This window comes from Epinephelus fuscoguttatus, linkage group LG8 (genome assembly GCF_011397635.1).
Source record: "Epinephelus fuscoguttatus linkage group LG8, E.fuscoguttatus.final_Chr_v1".
In the NCBI taxonomy this organism is placed as follows: domain Eukaryota; kingdom Metazoa; phylum Chordata; class Actinopteri; order Perciformes; family Serranidae; genus Epinephelus; species Epinephelus fuscoguttatus.
In genome coordinates this window covers 4,007,501-4,028,059 of record NC_064759.1, presented here as the reverse complement: position 1 = coordinate 4,028,059, position 20,559 = coordinate 4,007,501, and the positions used below count along the sequence as shown (strand labels likewise).

The 20,559-nt window shown below is 43.4% G+C and overlaps 1 protein-coding gene across 1 annotated transcript in view; it reads right to left on the bottom strand.

The window, feature by feature from the left end:
* si:dkey-22o22.2 (neural-cadherin) overlaps positions 1–20,559 on the bottom strand; it is a 100,113-nt gene that overhangs the window by 63,939 nt on the left and 15,615 nt on the right. Inside the window, exons 5-11 of the mRNA XM_049584911.1 lie at positions 20,126–20,375; positions 19,597–19,739; positions 14,541–14,713; positions 14,198–14,366; positions 13,950–14,120; positions 9,219–9,391; positions 7,473–7,640 (exon numbers count right to left, since the gene is read on the bottom strand). Coding sequence (XP_049440868.1) covers positions 7,473–7,640; positions 9,219–9,391; positions 13,950–14,120; positions 14,198–14,366; positions 14,541–14,713; positions 19,597–19,739; positions 20,126–20,375 — 1,247 coding nt within the window. The remainder of the gene's footprint in view (positions 1–7,472; positions 7,641–9,218; positions 9,392–13,949; positions 14,121–14,197; positions 14,367–14,540; positions 14,714–19,596; positions 19,740–20,125; positions 20,376–20,559) is intronic.

Here is a 20,559-nt window from a genome sequence, read left to right as displayed (position 1 = left end):
TAATAAGGCAGTGTCTGGATGTATACACATACATAATAGATGCTGTAGTACAGAGAGAATAAAAGGTAGCTCGCATCCAGCACCTGCAGCTCCTCAAACCTCTGTGCATTCCTTCTTGGCTTTGAGTTTACATCTTGATTTCTACAAACCAGATTTATCTCCATTTCTAAAACAATAACTCCCACATCTCATTACAATCCATCAAAGAATGAAGCCAAAGAAGAAGACGACGACTCCCGTCCTGGTTCATGATGACATCATATTAGCACGCAGCTGTTTGCTCGACAGCGAGGTCGTTTGTCCTCATAACGGTTTCAACGACTTTAACGTCTCCCAGATCCATAAACCATAACACTCACTAAAAATATGACATGGTAAGATACACAGCACTACAAAGAATGCATCATTCAGACGGTCAGAGCGGCGGATCAGTCCTTCTATGGAAATGAAGCAGTCACAGAGAAAACTAACACCTAAAAAGGGTTCAGTTTCTGCTTTGTTTGCGTTCTTTGTGTGAATTTGTTAGAAAATATGTGTTTGGATTTGTGTGTGCGTGTGTGTGTTGTTGTGACCTGTGCATCCACACAGCAGCAGAGCTTTTAAGACTCGTGTTATTCTCTTGGCTGTAGTTTGAGCTGACCTTAGAGAGAGTGTGTTTGTGTGTTTATGTGTGTGTGTGTGTGTGTGTGTGTGTGTGTGTGTGTGTGTGTGTGTGTGTGTGTGTGTGTGTGTGTGTGTGAGCTTTTAACACACTCCCAACCTTGTCAGGGAAGGATTGTGTTTTCTCCAGCTGAGTGATGCCACCTCTCTTTATTGTCCTGAGAGTATGGCCTGTGCTCACACATTTCACTGGTTTATGCCGCTTCACTGCGACAGATTTTTTTTTTAATAAAATCTCTATACTGTCCCAGATTATTTGTCACTTTAACCCTTTAAACCCCCCACAGTTATTATCACAGTCCATCCCGTTGTCTCTCATTGTTTATTGTGTATCAACAGCGGTAACATGTTTCCTCACGGTGAGTCACTGAGTGGGAAACACTGTCCGCCACTTCAAACACCGAAACCCTCTCAGCTCTGTCTCTCTTAAAGGGATAGTTCAGATCTTTTAAAGTGGGGTTGTATGAGGTACTTATCCACAGTGTATTACGTACAGTAGATGTCAGTCGGTCGTCTGCAGTTTGGGTAAACAGACAGGAGTACCTCCAGGGAAAATATGCAATGTACTGCTGTAGACAGGAGCAGCAGCAACATATTTTAGTTACTTTAAAATCAATATCAATTTAAGTGTATGCTGTATTCTAAATACTTTTCATCCTCTTCAACAGAGAGGCCTTTAATGGCTTCAGTTCCCCAACTATGCTCTCATCAAAGCCAAAAGACTCCACTGACTAAGCTCCTCCTGCAGGACACCGAGGTGTTTCCAAACCAGATGAGATATGTGATCCCTCCAGTGTGTTCTGGGTCTCCTAGTAGTTAGACTTTCATTCAAAACCTCCAAAAAAGGCACGCAAAGGGTCCTGATCAGACGCCTGAACCACCACAACTGATTCCCTTCGACATGGAGGACAATCCTGGCAGGGCCAGACGTGCACTGAAAATATCTTCCTGCCAAAGATCCGGACGCAGCTCTCACTGTTGGATGGATCGTAAGCAAACATGTCAGAACTCATGAAGCTTTCAGAAGATTATGAGGTGATGAAAACCACAAGAAGAGGTCATTCATATGGACCCCTGTGAAGACGGTAAACACAACCCCAATTAAAGGCGGTTAATCAGAAGGGCAGGGGTAATAAATGGGCACCAGTGTGAACACTTTTTCTAGCCTGCATCCTGTTTTCTCCATTGGAAGGAAACCCTTCATGTTTAACTTAGCAAAGGGGCACCCAAGAGGGTACTTTTGGCTTCTTTTAAAACAAGGGTGTTCGCCTGAGTCCACCAGGGACAGTCCTCACAGATCTCTGCTAGGAAGTGGGTGAGTCTGCATCCTCTAGAGAAGACATGCTTACTGGGTTCAGAAGTTCCTCAAAGTGCTCCTTCCATCGCTCGACAATAATCCCAGTCAGGGTCAACACAGCTTGAGACAAGAACTGCTTTCTCTCCTGAGCGACAGTTCTCCAGAACCTCTTTAAAGCCAGAAGTTCTCCTCCATAGCCTCCACAAAATTTTCCCTAACCCTGGTTTTTGGTTTGGTGACCACAGTAGCTGCAGCTCTTCTGGACTCTCAGTCTCTGTGTGCTGCTTCAGGATACCCCTTTGCCAACTAAGTCTGAAAGACCTCCTCTGTCAGGACACCACCGTTGTCTCAGGTTGCTGCCACAACAGACACAGCTGGTTTTCTAACCACAACTCAGAGCAACAGCCTCCACAATGGAGAAAATGGCCGACTCAGCAAAAGTTCAAAGTGAAATGACAAAATATTTTTGGAAGAAATGATAACCCAAAACCTGACAAACAGCCTCAGTGGTAGCTGTCCAGTTTCCAGGTGAGGAGTCAAGTCAGGACACGCTGGCCCTCCTCAGGAGGCGGAGCGTTGGCTCTGCCTCACGGCGGGCCGGGGCAGCCGAGCGTATGGAATCAGCACTAATGAGAAATCATCTCATTAGACATCAGTGCAGTGTGCTGCAGCTAAGCTGATCAGCGTCTGCCATATTCTCCCACACAGATTAACGCCTGTGGAGATGTGGCAGCAGATCGTTCTCAACTGGTGCTGCTGGTGCGGAGTGTGATGATACAGATCATCCTGTCAGACTCAAACAGTTAGCTGTCGGCTGAAGGGGGCGTCAGCGACAAGGGAAGTGGTTTTATACTGAAACTACTGATTCTGTTACTGTGCTTCTTTTTTCAGGCCAAGAAATTTATTGACGGTCCATGTTAAATTTAATGTCACTGTTAACACATCTGATTGACACACTTTTACATGCATCTAGTTGTGATTTGAATAAAAGGAATGCGACTGATCTGGGCTTGTGTTGTTTGTGTTTAGGCATTGACTAAGTTCATGAAGTGAACTGAAGACGCCTCTTGGATGAGAGGTGAAACTCTTAACACTACACTTGACATTACCATGACGTGGATGACTGAGAATCTTCGCCAACACGTTAGCTAAGATTCAGCTTGTGGCTGTTTCATCACTGAGCAGGCACAGAGTGAGCAAAAACACTCCTGACATGCATTCATTGTTGTTCTAATGGCTACTTATGAAATATATTTCTTAATCATGAAAAAAACACTACATGATCAGTGCGTCAGCGGCAGAGAACATGGACAGGAAGAAGAAACAGCAAACAGGAGGAAGTCAGCTGATGATGAGACGATTATGAAACACACACGCAGCAGCTCCCACCTCTGCAGCGCCTCCCTCCCTCCACCTCGTTAACAGTGTAATTAACAAACCTTATTAATGCTGCTAAATTTAAAACAACAGTTCCTCCTCAGTGCAATTATCACAGCAGAGGAGACGAAGGAGGGAGGAGGAGGGGGAGGAAGAGGAGAAATGGGGCCGTCAGTTTTGGAAATTGTAACGTGTTAATCCGCTGCATCAAACATGTGTCTAAATCATTTCAGTACGTCGGTACCAAAAACACTGATGCTGTTTCTTATCAGTACTACGTCACCATTAAAGTGAGTGTTGCTGGAGCAAGTCAGTCAAACGTCAGGGATATCGATGTGTCCATTCAGGAAGCACAAGTGATTGTGAATCAGTTTCAGCTGCTTTGGTGCAAATCAAAGTGACAACAGGTGCAATGGAGAGGCAAAAGCAAGACAACCCCCAAAAAGGGAATGGTTTTACATGTGGTGTCCACAGACAGTTGCTCTCTCCTTATCCTTCCTGACTGATTCTTCTCTAGTTTGGTCTTCTGCTAGTGTCCTTGGCACTACTGGTAGCATGAGGCCGTACCTGCAGCCCAGTCAGGTTGCACAGGTAGTCCAGCTCCTCCAGGATGACACAAGAAGGTTTGCTGTGTCTCCCAGCACAGTCTCAAGAGCATGGAGGAGACACCAGGAGACCGCCCGCTACACCAGGAGAGCTGGACAGGGCTGTAGAAGGGCATCAACCCAGCAGCAGGACCAGTATCTGCTCCTTTGTGTGAGGAGGAACAGGAGGAGCACTGCCAGAGCCCTACAACATGACCTCCAGTGTGATTGCTGTGTTCACACCTGCCCAAACGAACCGCACTGCAAACCGAACCAAACAGGGCAGGAGTGGAAGCACTCTTAATTCTTTTGTGTATTATGTGCCTTAACCCCCTGCACAACAGCTTTTCGGCAGTTTCCTGTTCCTCTCTAACAGCGTGTTTCTTTCCCCTAAAAGAGAAACACTGAATTGGCGATGTCAGTCTCATGCATAGCTTAGAGCCAAAGCCTGAGCTGCTGTCTTCTGTCATTTTTACGAAATGTCTGGAAAACAAATCGGAGATTACTTTATATACAGCGGCTCTTTGGCTTGCTTCATTAGTTTTAACCCATTTGTTTAAAGTAGAAATTTGAAGACATGTTTCTACTTCCTCTTTACATGTTATCTACATTAAACACTGAACTGTTTCCCTCAGGAAGGAGCACGGTGATGAGAGCCGACTCATGATGACGTAGTGCCAGTCAGATGTGGGCTCTGATTGAAGTCTTTCCTACTGGTGACACTTGTGTTGGTAAATTGAAATACTTGAACCCACAGAGTCATCCCCCCCCTCCTCCCCTCTTCTCCCCCTCCCCCTCCCTTCTTCCTCCTCCCTCCCTCCATCACACAGCCTCTGTCAGGTTAAACACAGTAATTAGGCGTCTGTTTTTCGGAGGTGATGAGAGTCCATTGTGATGCTCCGACAGCAGGCGTAATTATCTCTCCATCCTGTCAATCATCTCTGACACATGGAGTTGTGGGTGGGAGAGCTTCCCATCACCACCACCACCATCATCCACACCATCACCATCATCATCATCATCATCATCACTATCATCAGTCTATCTGTCTTCTCAGTGATGACGAGGGGACGAACAGGAGGAGGAGGAAGGATTAAATACAGCACAGACAAGTACACACTCAAGCACACACAGGCTTACATAGGATTACACACACACACACACACACACACACACCCTACAACTGTTTGAAAACTGACTAACCTCCATGAAATCGAGCAGCTGGAGGGAAAAAACTCCTCCACCTTCTAAACCAGCGGCTTAGGAAAAGAGAGCAAATTAGGATGGAGGGATCAAAAGAGGGAAAAATTACCAGAGGTATACAAGCAAACCAAGCGTGTGTGTGTGTGTGTGTGTGTGTGTGTTGGTTGGAGGGAGTCAGGTGAGACAGACTCGGGGCGGGTTTGTTGTTTGCTCGGCAGAAAATGTTTTGAAGCGCTCGGCTAAACGTGCTGACACCGAGAGAGACAGAGAGGGAAAGAGGGAGGAAAAGATGGATGGAGGACAGGGAGGAGAGAGGGATGAAGAAGAAGAAAGAGCGTTTCAAGCCTCCTCGGGGTGCTGTGCACAGATGTGAGGGAGGATGTAAACGAGAGAGAACTCCTGCAGGAAGTTTAAATATTCCTCTCTTTTCCACGTCTTCTTCCTCCCTCGCTCGTGTCGCACTCCTCTCCACATCTCAGAGCTGGTTACAATGATCAGAGGAGGAAGACGGGCTTCAGTCACTTGATCAGCAACTTCTGAGGCAACCTGCAGTATTTTAGACCTTCAGAAGGAGATCACAGACGCCGTAAAGCGAGGGCTGCGTAATTTTGCATGAAGACCCCACGGCCTCGTGTTTTCAGTTTGCTTGCTCAGTCCAGAACTTTAAGATTCTCAGTTTACTGTAATATCTGACAAAGAAGCAAATCAGCAGCAAATCATCACATCTGGGAGGGCAGGACATGTTCTGCATTTTTGTTTGAAATGTCACTGATTCATTTTTCTTTTCTTTTGACTAATCAATTAATTGACTTGGATATATGAGTCTGTCTGTGTGTGCCTGTCATTAAATGTTGACATCATATGTTTCTGCAAATCACAGATACATTTGTACTTTAATATATAGTGCAGTGGTTCCAAACCTTTTTCCTCAATGGACCCCTTTTCTATTTATTGACTAAACTGACAAAGTTACACATTTTATGGAAATTTCATATTATATTTAAGGCACAACAACAATAGCTTTTGATTTTTCACTTTAGATTTGACTGAATTAATGACTACAATCATTTTGTGTTTTCTGGTATTTTGGGATCAAATTTACTGTAGTTTGTTCTTTCTATGATTGTATTCCTTCAGAAGTTTAATCTTTTCCTCCTCTGATCAGTACGGTTTTCTTGTCTTCTTCTCCTCTGCCATTTTTTTTTACCATCTAACTATACGCCATCTTTGTCAGACGATAGCAGGTGTCACAAGCCTGAGTCCAAACAAACAAAAAACATCCATGGAAACTTTTACTGCTGTAAAAATAATTTCAATGCAGTAAATGAGTTTTTAAGGGATTCTGTGCAACTGTGTAAGTCTCTCAGCTCAGGAGTAGTTTGCATAATGCACTGTGAACATCACCGGGACAAAAACAGGACCCATACTGCATAAAAACACATCAGTGATGATGTTGGCCTGCCAGGTACGGAGCATGACTTGTGATGTGTTTTATTAAAAAGACGTATGAACTGCTGAACGAGTCATTAAGACGATCTGACTGTATATAATGTATAACCATATTTTAGCAGAATGACATTACTCAGATTCACAATCAACATAGGGAACTCAAGTCAAGGAAACAGCCTGTTAGCTCGTTAGCAGCATTTTCGTGAAGCTAGCACACTGTCATATGGTCTCTCTGACATCCACTGCAAAAGTTACATTTTTTTCACGTACTCGAGGCAAACAGACTGAAATATTACAGAGGGGAGGAGTTTCACCCGCACATCAGATATCACAGAGATTCCAATAGGAATGAATGAACTTCCAGTTGACTCATCTCCGTACAAACACGAAGCGTTATCCTGTGAGAATTTTTTTAATGTTGATATCTTGAATAACATTATAAACTTGAAAAAAAAATAACAATTTCTTATAGTTTTCTTTACAACTTTATATATTTCTTAAAAGTTTTCTGAAACCCCTTAAAATCAAGAAGGTCTTGCAACCCCCTGTGAAGCTTGGGTGAACACCCAGTGGAGGTCGAGACCCCCAGGTTGCGAGCCAGTGATGTAGCACTGCTTTGAAATTTTAAGTTAAAACAATGGTTAGGTTTAGGCACAAAAATTACTTGGTTATGATTACGAAAATATCACGTTTTAGCTTAAAATACCCAGTTTTGGGGACACAATCCCCGCTGGAAACATCTCAGTAAAAAACTGCCATGACTACTTTTCCTGCCACTATGACTGCAGTTAAAAACACCTATGTTGTGGCTAAAAAGCAGCTGGAAACACAACAATGTCTCACCAATCAAAGAAAGTCCTTGTTTAGTGTTTCATCTTCCTGCTCAGCGTCATGTTACTCACCACTATCTTGGCGTCTCGTACAGTGTTTTCTGGCACGGTGACCCAGTACTCAGGCTGCTCCCAGTGCGGCGGCTGGTTGTGGACATTTGTAATGATGACCGTCAGCTCCACAGAGCTGCTGCGGTTCCCTCCGTCTGACGCCACGATCTGCTGGTTGATCTTGGACGTCTGTAGGGAACGACAAAGGTCACTGAACAAACTGAGGGAACATCTCCAGGTGAGCTGTTAATGAGAGCTGCTTCTTTTATCTTTCATTTCAGAGGTCAGAGGTCACAGCGTCAGATCCTGGAGAGAATATTTGTCCAGTCACCTTTCCTGACTTTTATGAAACTGCAGGAACAAATTTAAAAAAAGGATTTTCTAAATTCATAAAGTTTGTGACCCAAACTTGAGCTTGTTATCATCAGAATCAGATTTTAATGATCTTGCTGCTGTCTGACAGCTGTGAGAGGCCACTCAGCGTTTGTAAAATAAGTAAATATTAAAGCAGAGAAGACGGAAACACTGTTGATCTCTTGGTTTGTTCTTAAAAAGTGAATAAAGAAAGACGGCGGCACTGAATCTGCCTTTGGTAAATTATTGACTGAAGTGTCGTTTAAAAGATCAGTGGCAGTGAGAGGCAGAGAAGAAGAACAGAGATGAGACGACAAGCACAGAAGAAGAAGAAGAAGAAGAAGAAGAGTCGGCATCATTCATATCAGACGTTTGTTGAACAACTGACAGATTCACTTCCTCGTGGATTTTCAGTTTCACTTTGTGAGACTGTACAAAGAAGAAAACACATAAACACAATTGTGACGATCGTTAAACATTAAAGATGACAGACTTTTATTCTCCTCACAGAGGAAACAACACAACAGCTGCTGCCGTGGAAACACAACCTCCACCCTGTGACCCCGACACAGTAACATCAGTAACATTTTGATAAAGTGAGGACATTTTGCCAAAGTGGGGACATTTTGATAAAGTGAGGACAATTTGTTAAAGTGAGGACATTTTGTGAAAGTGGGGACATTTGGAAAAGTGGGGACATTTTCCCAAAGTGGGGATATTCTGTTAAAGTGGGGACATTTTGCCAAAGTGGGGATATTTTGATAAAGTGAGGACATTTTGTTAAAGTGGGGACATTTTGCCAAAGTCAAGACATTTTGATAAAGTGAGGACATTTTGATATAGCGTGAACATTTTGCCAAAGTGGGGACATTTTGCCAAAGTGGGGATATTTTGATAAAGTGAGGACATTTTGTTAAAGTGGGGACATTTTGCCAAAGTCAAGACATTTTGATATAGTGGGAACATTTAGCAAAAGTGGGGATATTTTGATATAGTGGGGACATTTTGCCAAAGTGGGGACATTTTGATAAAGTGAGGACATTTTGTTAAAGTGAGGACATTTTGGAAAGTGGGGACATTTTGATAAAGTGGGGACATTTTGCCAAAGTGGGGACATTTTGATATAGTGGGGACATTTTGCCAAAGTGGGGACATTTTGATATAGTGGGGACATTTTGCCAAAGTGGGGACATTTTGATAAAGTGAGGACATTTTGTAAAGTGGGGACATTTTGATAAAGTGAGGACATTTTGTTAAAGTGGGGACATTTTGTTAAAGTTGGGACATTTTGTTAAACTGGCGACATTTTGACAAAGTGAGGACATTTTCTGAGCGTGAAGAAATTTTTAAAATGTGTGGACATTTTAGCACATCAAGGACACGTCAGTGAAGTCAGGTGTGTCTGTCTCTGACCTGTGAGATGGGGTGGTTGACGTAAATCCAGCCAGTACTGGGGTTGATGTGCAGGTACGCTGGCTTCTGACTGGACAGGGAGTAGGTGATGGCCGCGTTGCTCCCTTGATCGTCATCGTGCGCCGCTGCTCGCAGGAAGCTAGTTCCTACTGGAGTGTCCTCCCGCAGGAAGTCTGAGAGAAAAAGACATGAACGATCAGGGAGGGGACAAAATACTACTGGTACTGCAGTACTTTGACTGCTACTGTCACTATTATTTGTACTACGACCACTGGTACTACTGGTCCCTCCACAACCACTACTACTGGCTTGGCTTCTGCAGGTAATGTTACTTCAAACACTTTTTTTTTTAATTACTAGATGCCTTTAAAAGTTTATAATTCTGTGCTTTGTCACGTGACATGTCTCCATCAGATATCCATCGTGTCCACATGCATCGGCTATAACTCATATTCATATTGTGACTGAAGCTGGTGTCTGAAGCGTGAACACTGACCTGTATTAAATGTGCCTGAACACAATGAAACATCATGTTCTGTGATGGTAAGCAGATATTATAATAATGGCAGCACGGCGTTGTGTCGTGTCAGCAGCGTGTCACCTCATTTTGTCATTTCTGGGTCTCACTCTGCAACGTCAACAGCTGCATTTTCAAATTTATGAATATAACCTCCAATCCTGCTGACTGTGATGAGCGTCAGTGCTGATCAGACAACAAAAACAAGCAGCAGAGAGGAGGAGGTCCGCCGCACATTTCCCTCTGTAATACTGCATTTCAAGCATTATGTCAATAATAATGTCCTTTTGACATTTGTGGGTCTCTGAATACATTTCAACTGAATAATCCCGTCAGATCCTGCTGAGTCCAACGAGCCTCCCTGAGAAACAACTGAAACAATCCACAACAGCGAACGCAGGATTTACTGCCCTCCCTTGGTTTACTTCTACACACACTTCTGCTATTGTTTGGAAGTTTCTCTAATTATTTCACATTATAACATTGAACAGCAAGTATCTATTTAAAACTCATTGTTAAGGTGTTAAAGTCACAGCTGATCTGAGCCAGGTGGGCACATGTGTGCATTTGAGCTCTGCTTGTGCTTTCCATCAAGCAGCGTTCAAAAGCACACTACTCGTCTGTTTGTGAGACTGATTGTAATGATGTGTTTTAAATCGTCAGGGTCTGCGTCCACATAGCGTTTTTCTTCAGCAGAAAGGTGGTGGCAGGGTGCCAGGGAGCGCTTCAACCCAGTGCTTTTCGTTTTTTAAACATTTTTTAAAAGGAGTACTATTAACGAGTATTATTTTTAAGTTTTCTGCCACCGCCAGCATTTTTGATCATATTCACTGATCTTTCAACACCCACAGAATAATTTGCCCTATGAATATGTCAACAGTATCTACATAAAACTAAAAAACAGTCTTTCTGTTTTTATACACAAAAAACAGTCTGTTCTATCTTATTTACTGACACCTGAATCTGTGCATTTTCTCGTTTGCTTCTTCGTCCAAATCGGATTCAGAACGCAGATCAAAACAGGAAGTGTGGAAAGTGGAAATGTGCGCAACCGTAAACATTTCCGTCGTCCATTTTTGTGCAGTATACAAGATACTACATCTCCTCTGTTAACATCTTCTTCCTCTGGTTTCCAGCGGATCTTCTTCTTTGTTTGTTTTTGGACACAGCTGTGCTGTTCTGTTTCACAAGATGTGTAACAGTGCCCCCTATCTTATAACAGATAAAACATGTCAATGGCAGGGAAGTGTTCTGTCATAAATTACAGAAAATCTCGGCAGTGGCGGGGACAGTCTTAATGACGTGCTCCATATGAGTTTGCCTGTGACAACAATATCTTGACACTAACGTTAGCTAGTCAGCTAATGCAACGCTACGTGAACAGAGGGTTGACTACACAGTCAACATCAAGCTTACAAAGGGAATGTTGATGAAAGCCAAACACTCATCAGCAACATCTAGTTTCTGTCTGCCAATCTGCTCACAAAAATGAGCTTTTTTGTCTTTGTTGTTACAGTAGACAGTCACCGAGCTGAAAAGTTCATGGATTGTAAACTTAAAGTGCTCAGCAGCACAATAAAAGGTGGAACGCTCTGAAAAAAGACGCTGGTGCTGGAAAAAAAACACTACATGGACACAGGCCCTTACCTTTTAGCAAAAATCCATTAGTTTGAGAAGCTTTGAACATATGATAGGAGACTTGGATTATACTGCACGAGCTGTGTGAGAGATCATAAATGCATATTTTGATTTATATGTGCTGTTGTTAAATACAGACCCTGATTACTTTAATTTACAACAAATGTCCTCCCTTTTTGGATTCTTTGCTCACAGTGGAGACATGTCAGAAATACATTTTGTCACAAACTCAATGTAACCAGGGTACGCTGCACGTCATATCTCGACGTGGAAAGTCCATGACCAATGTCAATATGTGACGAGGTCAGAGTGAGAATGTGTCATGTTAGGGGTCGCAGAGGGGGGCGGGAATATTAATTGACATTAATGTATCTGCTATATAATAATGTTCAAACAACGTGCAAATGTGACGTAAATACCTTATAGCATGTTATTTTCTGGGTAGCAGCAACAGGAAAAGAGTCAACAGTCAATCCGAACTATTTTTCACTTCATCCAAAATATTGATTCTAATGTGTGTCAATAAAGACTGAAAGATAAACAACAAGCAGGCTGAACAGAGGTGGTTTCCAGCGCACTTCCTCCGCTGTGCAGGAAAACCCCCAACACACACACACACACACACACACCAGTTGTAAATGAATGCGTGTCCCAGAAACATTTCAATCTGCCTGTTAAATAGTTAATGAGCCACTCTGTGTGTTTCCCTAATCTGACGAGGAGAACTTCTGACACGACGCTTATCAAAACACATATTTGCACACGTAGTAAACAAACACCGACCCGCAGGAGGCGGCGGCGAATATTTCATCAGTCTTAAGAGCTTTCCAGGATTACAAGGATGCAGATTGATAGATGATGACAAACAGACTGTCTCCACATTTCACCTGGTTCCTCCAAAAACACACACACACACACAGCAGCGTTCCTGTTGCACAGCAAGAGGACAGTGTGCGTACACAGATGTTAGCGTGGGCGACTCCAGAGGTGAAGGAACCTTTTAACCCTGAGTGTGTCACTACCTTGTTTCACATTATCTGATGCACAAGATGAAAAAAATCTACCCCATGAACATCAGAGACAGAAAACTACTTCTGGACCATCTGTATACTGTAGTGGTGATGGTACAAGTAGCAGTGATAGTCATGCAGTGATGCAATGACAACCCCAGGAAGAGTAGAAATAGTAGCACCAGTAGAATTTACAGCAGATGAAGCAGCTGTAGTAGTAGCAGTAGAGGTTGCAGTAGTAGTAGGAGCAATGATAGTAGTTGAGGTAGCAGCACCAGCAACAATGGCAGTAATCACAGCAATAATAGCAGTAGCTAGTTGAAGTAAGCTAGCAGAAATAGTAGCAGTGGCATTGTCAGTACATTGTGCAAAACTTAAAACAAAGTGCTTTAGATTTACAAATCTTTTTTGACCTATATTCAATCGAGTACAGTCCAAAGACAAGATATTTATTGTTGACCGTCTTTGCTTGTGAACAGTTTTGAGGATGCCCCCTTTCATATCCAATAATGATACTGTCATCAGTTACCAGTTAACCTGTGGAATGTTCCAAACAGGTGTTCTTTGAGCATTCAAGAACTTTTACAGTTTTTTGTGACCCCTGTCCAAACTTTTTTGGAATGTGATGCAGACATCAAATTCAGAATGAAAGAATCCTCCCCACACACACGGGAGGCGGGACGAGGAGCAGAGGAGTGTCAAAATGGAGCGAGGGGATTGGACGGAGGGTAAGAGAGAGAGAGAGCAAATTTGAGCAAGGAGTAACTGCCATGTGGACCGGATGGCTGTGATTGGTCAATTTCTTTGCAGGCCTGCAGCCGCCAGAGAGAATGGATTTTTTTGGTTCCTTTTGCTCTTCACATTGTGTAGCTAGCACTACTGGGCCATAACCACCATCTAAATGATGTTAATAATAATGATCAATCTTTCTAAACGTAGACCATAGCTTTAAGAGTCATGTCTTTGTACTGTATTCAGCTGGATATAGATTGAAAAGGATTTGTAGATCATTGCATTCTATTTTTATTTACATTTCACTAGGGCTGCCCCTAGAAACTGTCGACTAGAATTTTCTAGTTGACCAATAGTCGTCATTTAGGGCCATTAGTTGACAAAACCGCACTAATGAACCTTCATTAATATAGGCCTATATTTTATCTCCAAGTGCACGTCACACACTGAGCGAGCTGCCTGTTAATGACGCTGTGGGCTAATGGGCATGTAGCTACTTCCATATTTCAGATGATACGTCATGTAGTCGACCAATGAAGATGAGTTTACATATCACCTTGGGTTCGTCCTTCACCTTCTCAAAATGATCCCACACTTTGGATTTCCTGCGGCTCCTAATAGTTTTTTTCTTCTGCGACACAGCGACCAATGAAATCTTAAATCTTAAAATGAATTACCTTTGTGATCAACTAACATTTGGTTGACTATCAGGGGGCAGACCTACGTTTTATACAGCGTCCCAACTATTTTGGAATCGGGGTCATATTAGTAATCTTAGCACTACTGAGCAGAAACACACTGGCATCACAGTGATGTCAGCAGAACTAAACTCACACTGGTAGCGGCTGTTTTCAAACTTCGGGTCGTTGTCATTCTGGTCGGCAATGAGGACGGTGATCTGACAGATCCCGATGAGTGGCTCCTCGGCCTGATCTGTGGCTGTCACCGACAGCGTGTACTCCCTCTGACGCTCCCGATCGAAACTCACTGTCGTGGTGATCACACCTGACAATCACAGGTACCATGTTAGAAACTTTCAACTTGAGAAAACAGCATTCCTGTAGCAGTAGCATGGAACTTACCGGTGTCAGGATCGATGTCGAACCCGGATGACACTCCGTCTCTGTGCATGATGCCGTATTTGACCTCTCCGTTGACCCCCATGTCAGCGTCATGGGCCTGGACACGCAGGACAAATGTCCCTGGTGGCTGGTTCTCCAGAACCACCGCGTTCACACTGTAGTTCTGACACTGAGAGCGCAAACAGATCCAAAGAGAAACACAGTAAATGTTTAGAACTATTAATGTGCTGTAAACCTCAGTGCTAAAATAACAAACTAATGCTAAACTAGAACAAGGCGTCCTTTCCCAAAAAGTGACCCCATGTTATCTCTATCAGAGCAGAGACATGTTGTCATTCATCACCTCCTGGAAGACGGGTTTGTTGTTGTTGATGTCGTTGATTCCTACGATGACCTGGGCAGAGCTGCTGAGCGGGTACGGTCCACCAGACGCGTTGTCGTCCGTGGCGGTGATGTTGAGAACGTACTGCGGCCCCCTGAGCCTTGGAGGGGGACTCCTCCGCAACTTGATGATGCCTGCACACACACACACACACACACACACACACACACACACACACACAGGGGATTCAGACGGAGGCCTATTCAACAGAAGTCTGGTTTTAGTTGTTGGTAAAGTTCATGTTTTCCACTTTCTCTGAAACACAAACATGTCTTGGGCTTAAATTATTTTCATGTTCACAGGCACTGAGGAGTTGTTGTGTTTCCTGCTGCCAGAGGACAGCTTACAGTAAACAGTCTCCTCTTGGTGGAAACTCAGAATATGTTTCAGTTAATAGAAAATAAAAAGAAAGAGGGGAGAGAAAACACCTAAGAGCTGCTGATTATTCTGAGACCCTCAAAGTCATCATGAAAAACAAACTGCAGAATGAAACCACAACAGTGTTTGTGCTCCAGAAAGTATTTTATTTTTGCAGTCTGGTGTTCGCTTGGATTTCACATTATTTTATGTAGAAGAGGAACATTTGCTGAGATACTTTGTTTTTTAGGGGCACTGAGATTCAGGAGTTTTCTTATCCACACATCAATTCTAACCTTCAAGTGTGGTGTTATAAAGACGACGAAAATTTGACCCTGTTTCTTCTTTGTTTGTTCTTTTTTACTACATATAGAACTTCAATAGAATTGGGCCATCAGCCGATCTGCAAACAAGAAGACAGACATTCACCGATGTGTCACATCAATACTGCAAAGGCTAAAAAGCAGAGCCATCAGGACAAAAAGACGCAGTAAAGACAAAGAAGATAAACTTTATTTTTGAGGGGAATTTCAATTTTTTTCTGGCACCTCCGGAGGTGGAATGGCACCTCTCCAGCTGCCAGTCCACGCTCCATACTTAGTCTGGACGGGTACGCGAGCCTGTGACCCTCTGGTTCCCAACCCAAGCCCCTCTGGACTGAGCTACTGCTGCCCCTCACATTGATGCTACATTGGGAACAACAAATCTGTGTTGACACCAGCAGGAGGAGAGCTAGTTAATGTTAGCTGTTAGCAGCCAGTTGCCTGAATTAACTGCTGACAGAGGTTGCATCGGCCCCCAGGAAGTGCACTGGGCTTTTAAAGGGAAGTTTCGGTTTATTTCAACCTGTCTCCTATCGTCCTAAATTTGTTTCAAGTGACTAGTGAAGGTTGCCCGTTCACTTACGTTTTAACAGGTCTTCAGGTCTAGTCACTTGAAACAAATTTAGGACGATAGGAGACAGGTTGAAATAAACCGAAATTTCCCTTTAGGTTGGTCAGTGGAGGTTGGCCACCCTGTCCCGCTCGGCCATGCTCGCTGGTAGTAAGTCTCTAATGTACCTGCTTTATAAACCCAATGATGCGGAAGCAGCGCCAATCATCTGGATAATTTCATACAGTGGAAATAATGCTTTTTTGGCTTCATGCACCACTGAGCAACTCTCATAGGAATTAACAGGAGCCTGCCTTCAAATATCCAGGTCTCTTTAAACATCCATGACATTGGATTGAGTTACACTATGGTGCATCCAAGCTCTACTCAGTAAAAATGAGAATTGGGTAAAGGTAAATTACAATATTCTCATGATGGCTGATGGGAAAATGGCAAATTGTGAAAATCCATCAAAAGTTCGGAGAGTCCAGAGTGACGTCTTCAGATGTCCTGATTTGTTGGATCAACAGTCAAAAACAAAAATATATTCAGTTTATTGACACAGAAAACCAAGAAAACTAGAAATATTCACATCTGAGAGACTGGAACCAGAATTTTTCTTCAATTGTTGCTTAAAAAATGTCCTCAAACAGTTTGTCATTTATCAAAACTGTTGCAGATTAATTTCCTATCAATGGACTAATTGATTAATTGTATCAGCTCTCCATCTGATGGAGGGTGTTTCCCAGCCTCAACAGTATCAGTAAATACAAATACCACACTGAGTTTAAACAGCAGACACACAGTGATGCTGTGATGTTCACAGCCCTGTGGGCCGTCACTGCGTCACCAGCAACGACTGTCGGACAAACATCAGCCTGCAAAAACAAAATTAAAAAAAAAACACCCACCCCACATTATTCTGTCTCAGGCCTAAAACAAATGTCACTTTTCTCTGCGCTAACAAACACTTCCACATTAACGTAACAGAGCAGCGCAGCAAACAAACAAACAAACAAATAAGCAGCTTTGGTAGAAACATGAACAGAGACACAGCGGCTGGGAGGGAGCGAACACATCTACATGAAAATACTTCACAACGCTTTGAAGTGACAAAGCAGAACAGCCGAACGAGCCAAAGGCCATCTGCTGCGTGTGTGTGTGAGTCTTAATATATCATTTATGTGCAAATGTTCATGTTTGTATCTGTGCATGGACGCATATGTGTGTGTCTTTGTGTATGTGTGTGTAGCAGAGCAGTGGAGCAGTGCATGCTGGGTGATAAGGTGACAGCGAGGCTTAGAGAAGACACACACACACATGCAGAGATAAACATGCAAAACATGATGGAGCATCACGCTGCTGCACATGAAGTTTATCTTCATAAAGTCTCTGTGACACACACACACTGTGCAGTATACCCACAGGTGTAATGTAATGTAATGTGTGACAGTGGTGTGTGTGTGTGTGTGTGTGTGTGTGTGTGTGAGTGTGAGAGCTGTAGTGATTATAAATGTGTGTATTCATATTTTTTTTCTTTCATTTATTTATGCAAGTGTGTGTGCGTGTGTGTGTCTATACTCGTACTTGCTACATAGTGAGGACCGTTGTATTGTTAGTGACAGAGTGAGGACATTTTTGGGGAGTTGTTGTTGTTGTTGTTGTTGTCGTTAATTTAATTTTTTTCAGTCCTTATTTCTTCAAAGGCCTGTTTAAGGGTTGAGACTTGGTTTTAAGGTTCAGATAAGAATTAGGTTCAGGTTAAGTTAAGGGGCTAAAGAATGTACAATGTAAACAGGGGTCCTCACAAAGATGGAAATACAAGAGAGTGTGTGTGTGTGTGAGCTGCAGTGATTATAAATGTGTGTATCCATGTTTTTGTCTATTATTTATTTACGCACATGTATTTGTGTGTTTGTGTGTGTATGTTGCGGGGGGTTCACTGGCCTTGTTAAAGCTACCAAGCTTTATCCCCAAATACTGGTTACCACAGCAACAACCATTTTACTGTGTGAGTGTGTGTATGTGTGTGTGTGCGTGTTGTGATCTGAATGCAGCTGTGTGTGTATGTGTGCAACAGCGACCGTGTTGTACATGTGTGTGTTTACCCTCCCTAACAAACAACATGTGAATAATAATTCCTCTGTTTTTGTCTCATTAGAGGCGATGATGGTGACGCTGGGCCGTCTGAACTTCTGCTCACATTACTGTGAAATAAGAGAAGTTTTAGCTGGTTGCAATCTGCAACTCACCGCTAGATGCCACCAAATCTGCCTAAATCATACACACTTCACCTTTAAGAAAGATCACTGACTCGGCCAACCTGATTTCTTCGGGCAGATTGCTGCAGAGCCTCGAGGCCTTGACCACAAGCCAGGCCTCTTGGACCGACAAAAGACCTCTGCCCAAAGACCTGAAGTCCAGTTCAGAGACGTGTTTTAGATTTAGTCTCAGTCTTGAGATGAAAATGTTTTAGTTTTAGTCACATTTTAGTAATTTTCATTCTTCATAGTTCTTCATTTTTGTCATGTTTTTTATGTTTTTTCTCTTTAAACTAATCCAGTGAGGCTGATTCGTGTCTCAGAAATCAGAATCAAGGCGACAGGTTGTATAAAATAATGTGTGTGTCATGTCTCCAGCAGTGTGTGACAGGTTTAAGGGCTGATTTACGAGCACACACTTACTGATCATCATCTGAAAAGCTCAACATCTCTCTATTGATGCTCTCAACAAATAACTAATGTGAGCCAACTAGGATTTGTCCCCAGGTTCATTGTAAACTCTGACTTATCCATGTGACTGTTAAGAAGCAGAAACATAACTTGTTTCTTCATGTGCAAAATGTTAGTCTGGAGGTTTAAACTGGTGTCCTCTCACAGAGTTGGTGATTCAAACTAAACTTTCATCTCTGTCAGAGAAAACTGATCTGAGTTCAGACTGCTTACTTACAGCACGGCTACACTCACAGATAACTGAGCCTCCTACCTGCCTGTCAAACACCATCAACCCACAAACCTTCTCCAGTCCGGACTGAGTGGAGTCCTGCGGGGTGAAGCTGTGAAGGCTGCGAGCGGAGCTAGCTGCTAACTGCAACTAACAAACTCCACAAATCCATTCAGCAGCTCCACCATCCACAGTCAGACACACACGGCTGATTATTCACTGCTGAATTACAGCTCACAACTCACACCAACCCAAATATCCTGGTGCAGACTATTTACTGGAGTTTACCAGCCTGTCACTACAACTTACTACAAGCACAGTTGTTCTCGGCTTTCAAAGTCCGACAGTCCACCATTAACATTTTCATCACATCTCGTCAACGAAAATGAAACAGATTTTGTTCTAGTTTTTACTATCAAGATCTATTTCTTAGCTTGTCATCATCTTGTTTTCGTCATAGTTTTCATCAACAAAATTAACAACTACTTGCAATGAGCCGTTCTGCAACGTTCCAAAAACCTGCTGGTTCACACCAAGTCAACTGTGATCTGTAGTCTATAGTTCGGCTTTAGCTTCTAACTGTCTTTGTCTTTTTAACCTGTTGTTGCTGCTGAGTCAGTTTGACATCCTGGATATATCCTTCAAACACAGACTGTAGACCCCTCTGTCTGCTTCTCTCTGGAATCACTCATCACAGAGGGGTGGGGCTTAGTGAAAGGTCAATTGTGTAGGGTCTGTTACTTTTCTGTTTGAACAGTGAATCAGTGATTGACAGGTGAGTTCTTGTTGCCCAGCAGCACAAGTCAAAACACTGCTTGCTATAAATACAGCCATGTTCTCTCACCCTTCTGGTTGTCCAGCAGGAAGTTGCTGTCCTCGTTGCCTCCAGTGATGGCATAAGAGACGGCGTCTCCGTCCGGGTCGTTGGCATGAACGATGGCGACCAGCGTGTCCGGACCAGCATCCTCACTGAGGAAGGTCTTGTAACTGAGACAAGAGAGAGTAGATGAAACCAGAGGAGGAAATGAGGAGAGAAAACAGAACGGAGAAAAGTTTGAAACGAGTTAAGAAGTACACAAAGTGGAGTTGAAGTAAGAAGGTGGGAAGGAGACAGACAGAGGAGTGAGAGAAGAGGTGAAGACGGAGTGAAAACAGATGGAGAAGGAACGGCGGGATTAAAAATAGATGCTGAATTAAAAACAACTTAATTAGCAGACTGACTCTGTGGGCGAGAGACGCAGACAGCGACAGGGGACAGACACAGAGACGGAGACAGACACAGAGACTGCTGGTGTTCTTCATCACAGAAAGTCTCATTCAAAAGGTGACGGAAAGTTAAAACTGCAGGAAACAGAAGAACATAATAATCCTACGCGCTCTGGGAGAAGACGGGCGCCTCGTCGTTGCTATTGGCGACTCGGATGCGGACAGAGGCGGTGCCGGTGCGGGGGGGCGTCCCTGCGTCCACCGCAACCACCACGAACTCGTAGATGTGATTGGGTCGCTCGTAGTCCAGGCGACGGGCAGGGCTGACCACGCCACCTGATGTGATGTCAAAGTCGCCGCCGTGAACAAAGTAAGAGAGCTCAGAATTCACACCTGAGTCGCAGTCCCGGGCCAGAACTGAAGAGGAAGAAAGGAGAGATGAGATGAGATGAGGATGAGGAGGAAAAGAGAGGAAAAGAATCAGATACGGAGAAGGAAACAAAGAGACAAGAAAAGGTAGAGGAGGATGAGGAGAAGAGGGAGGAGGAGGAGACAAAGAGGAAGAGAGATGAGATGAGAATGAGGGAGGATAAGAGAAGGA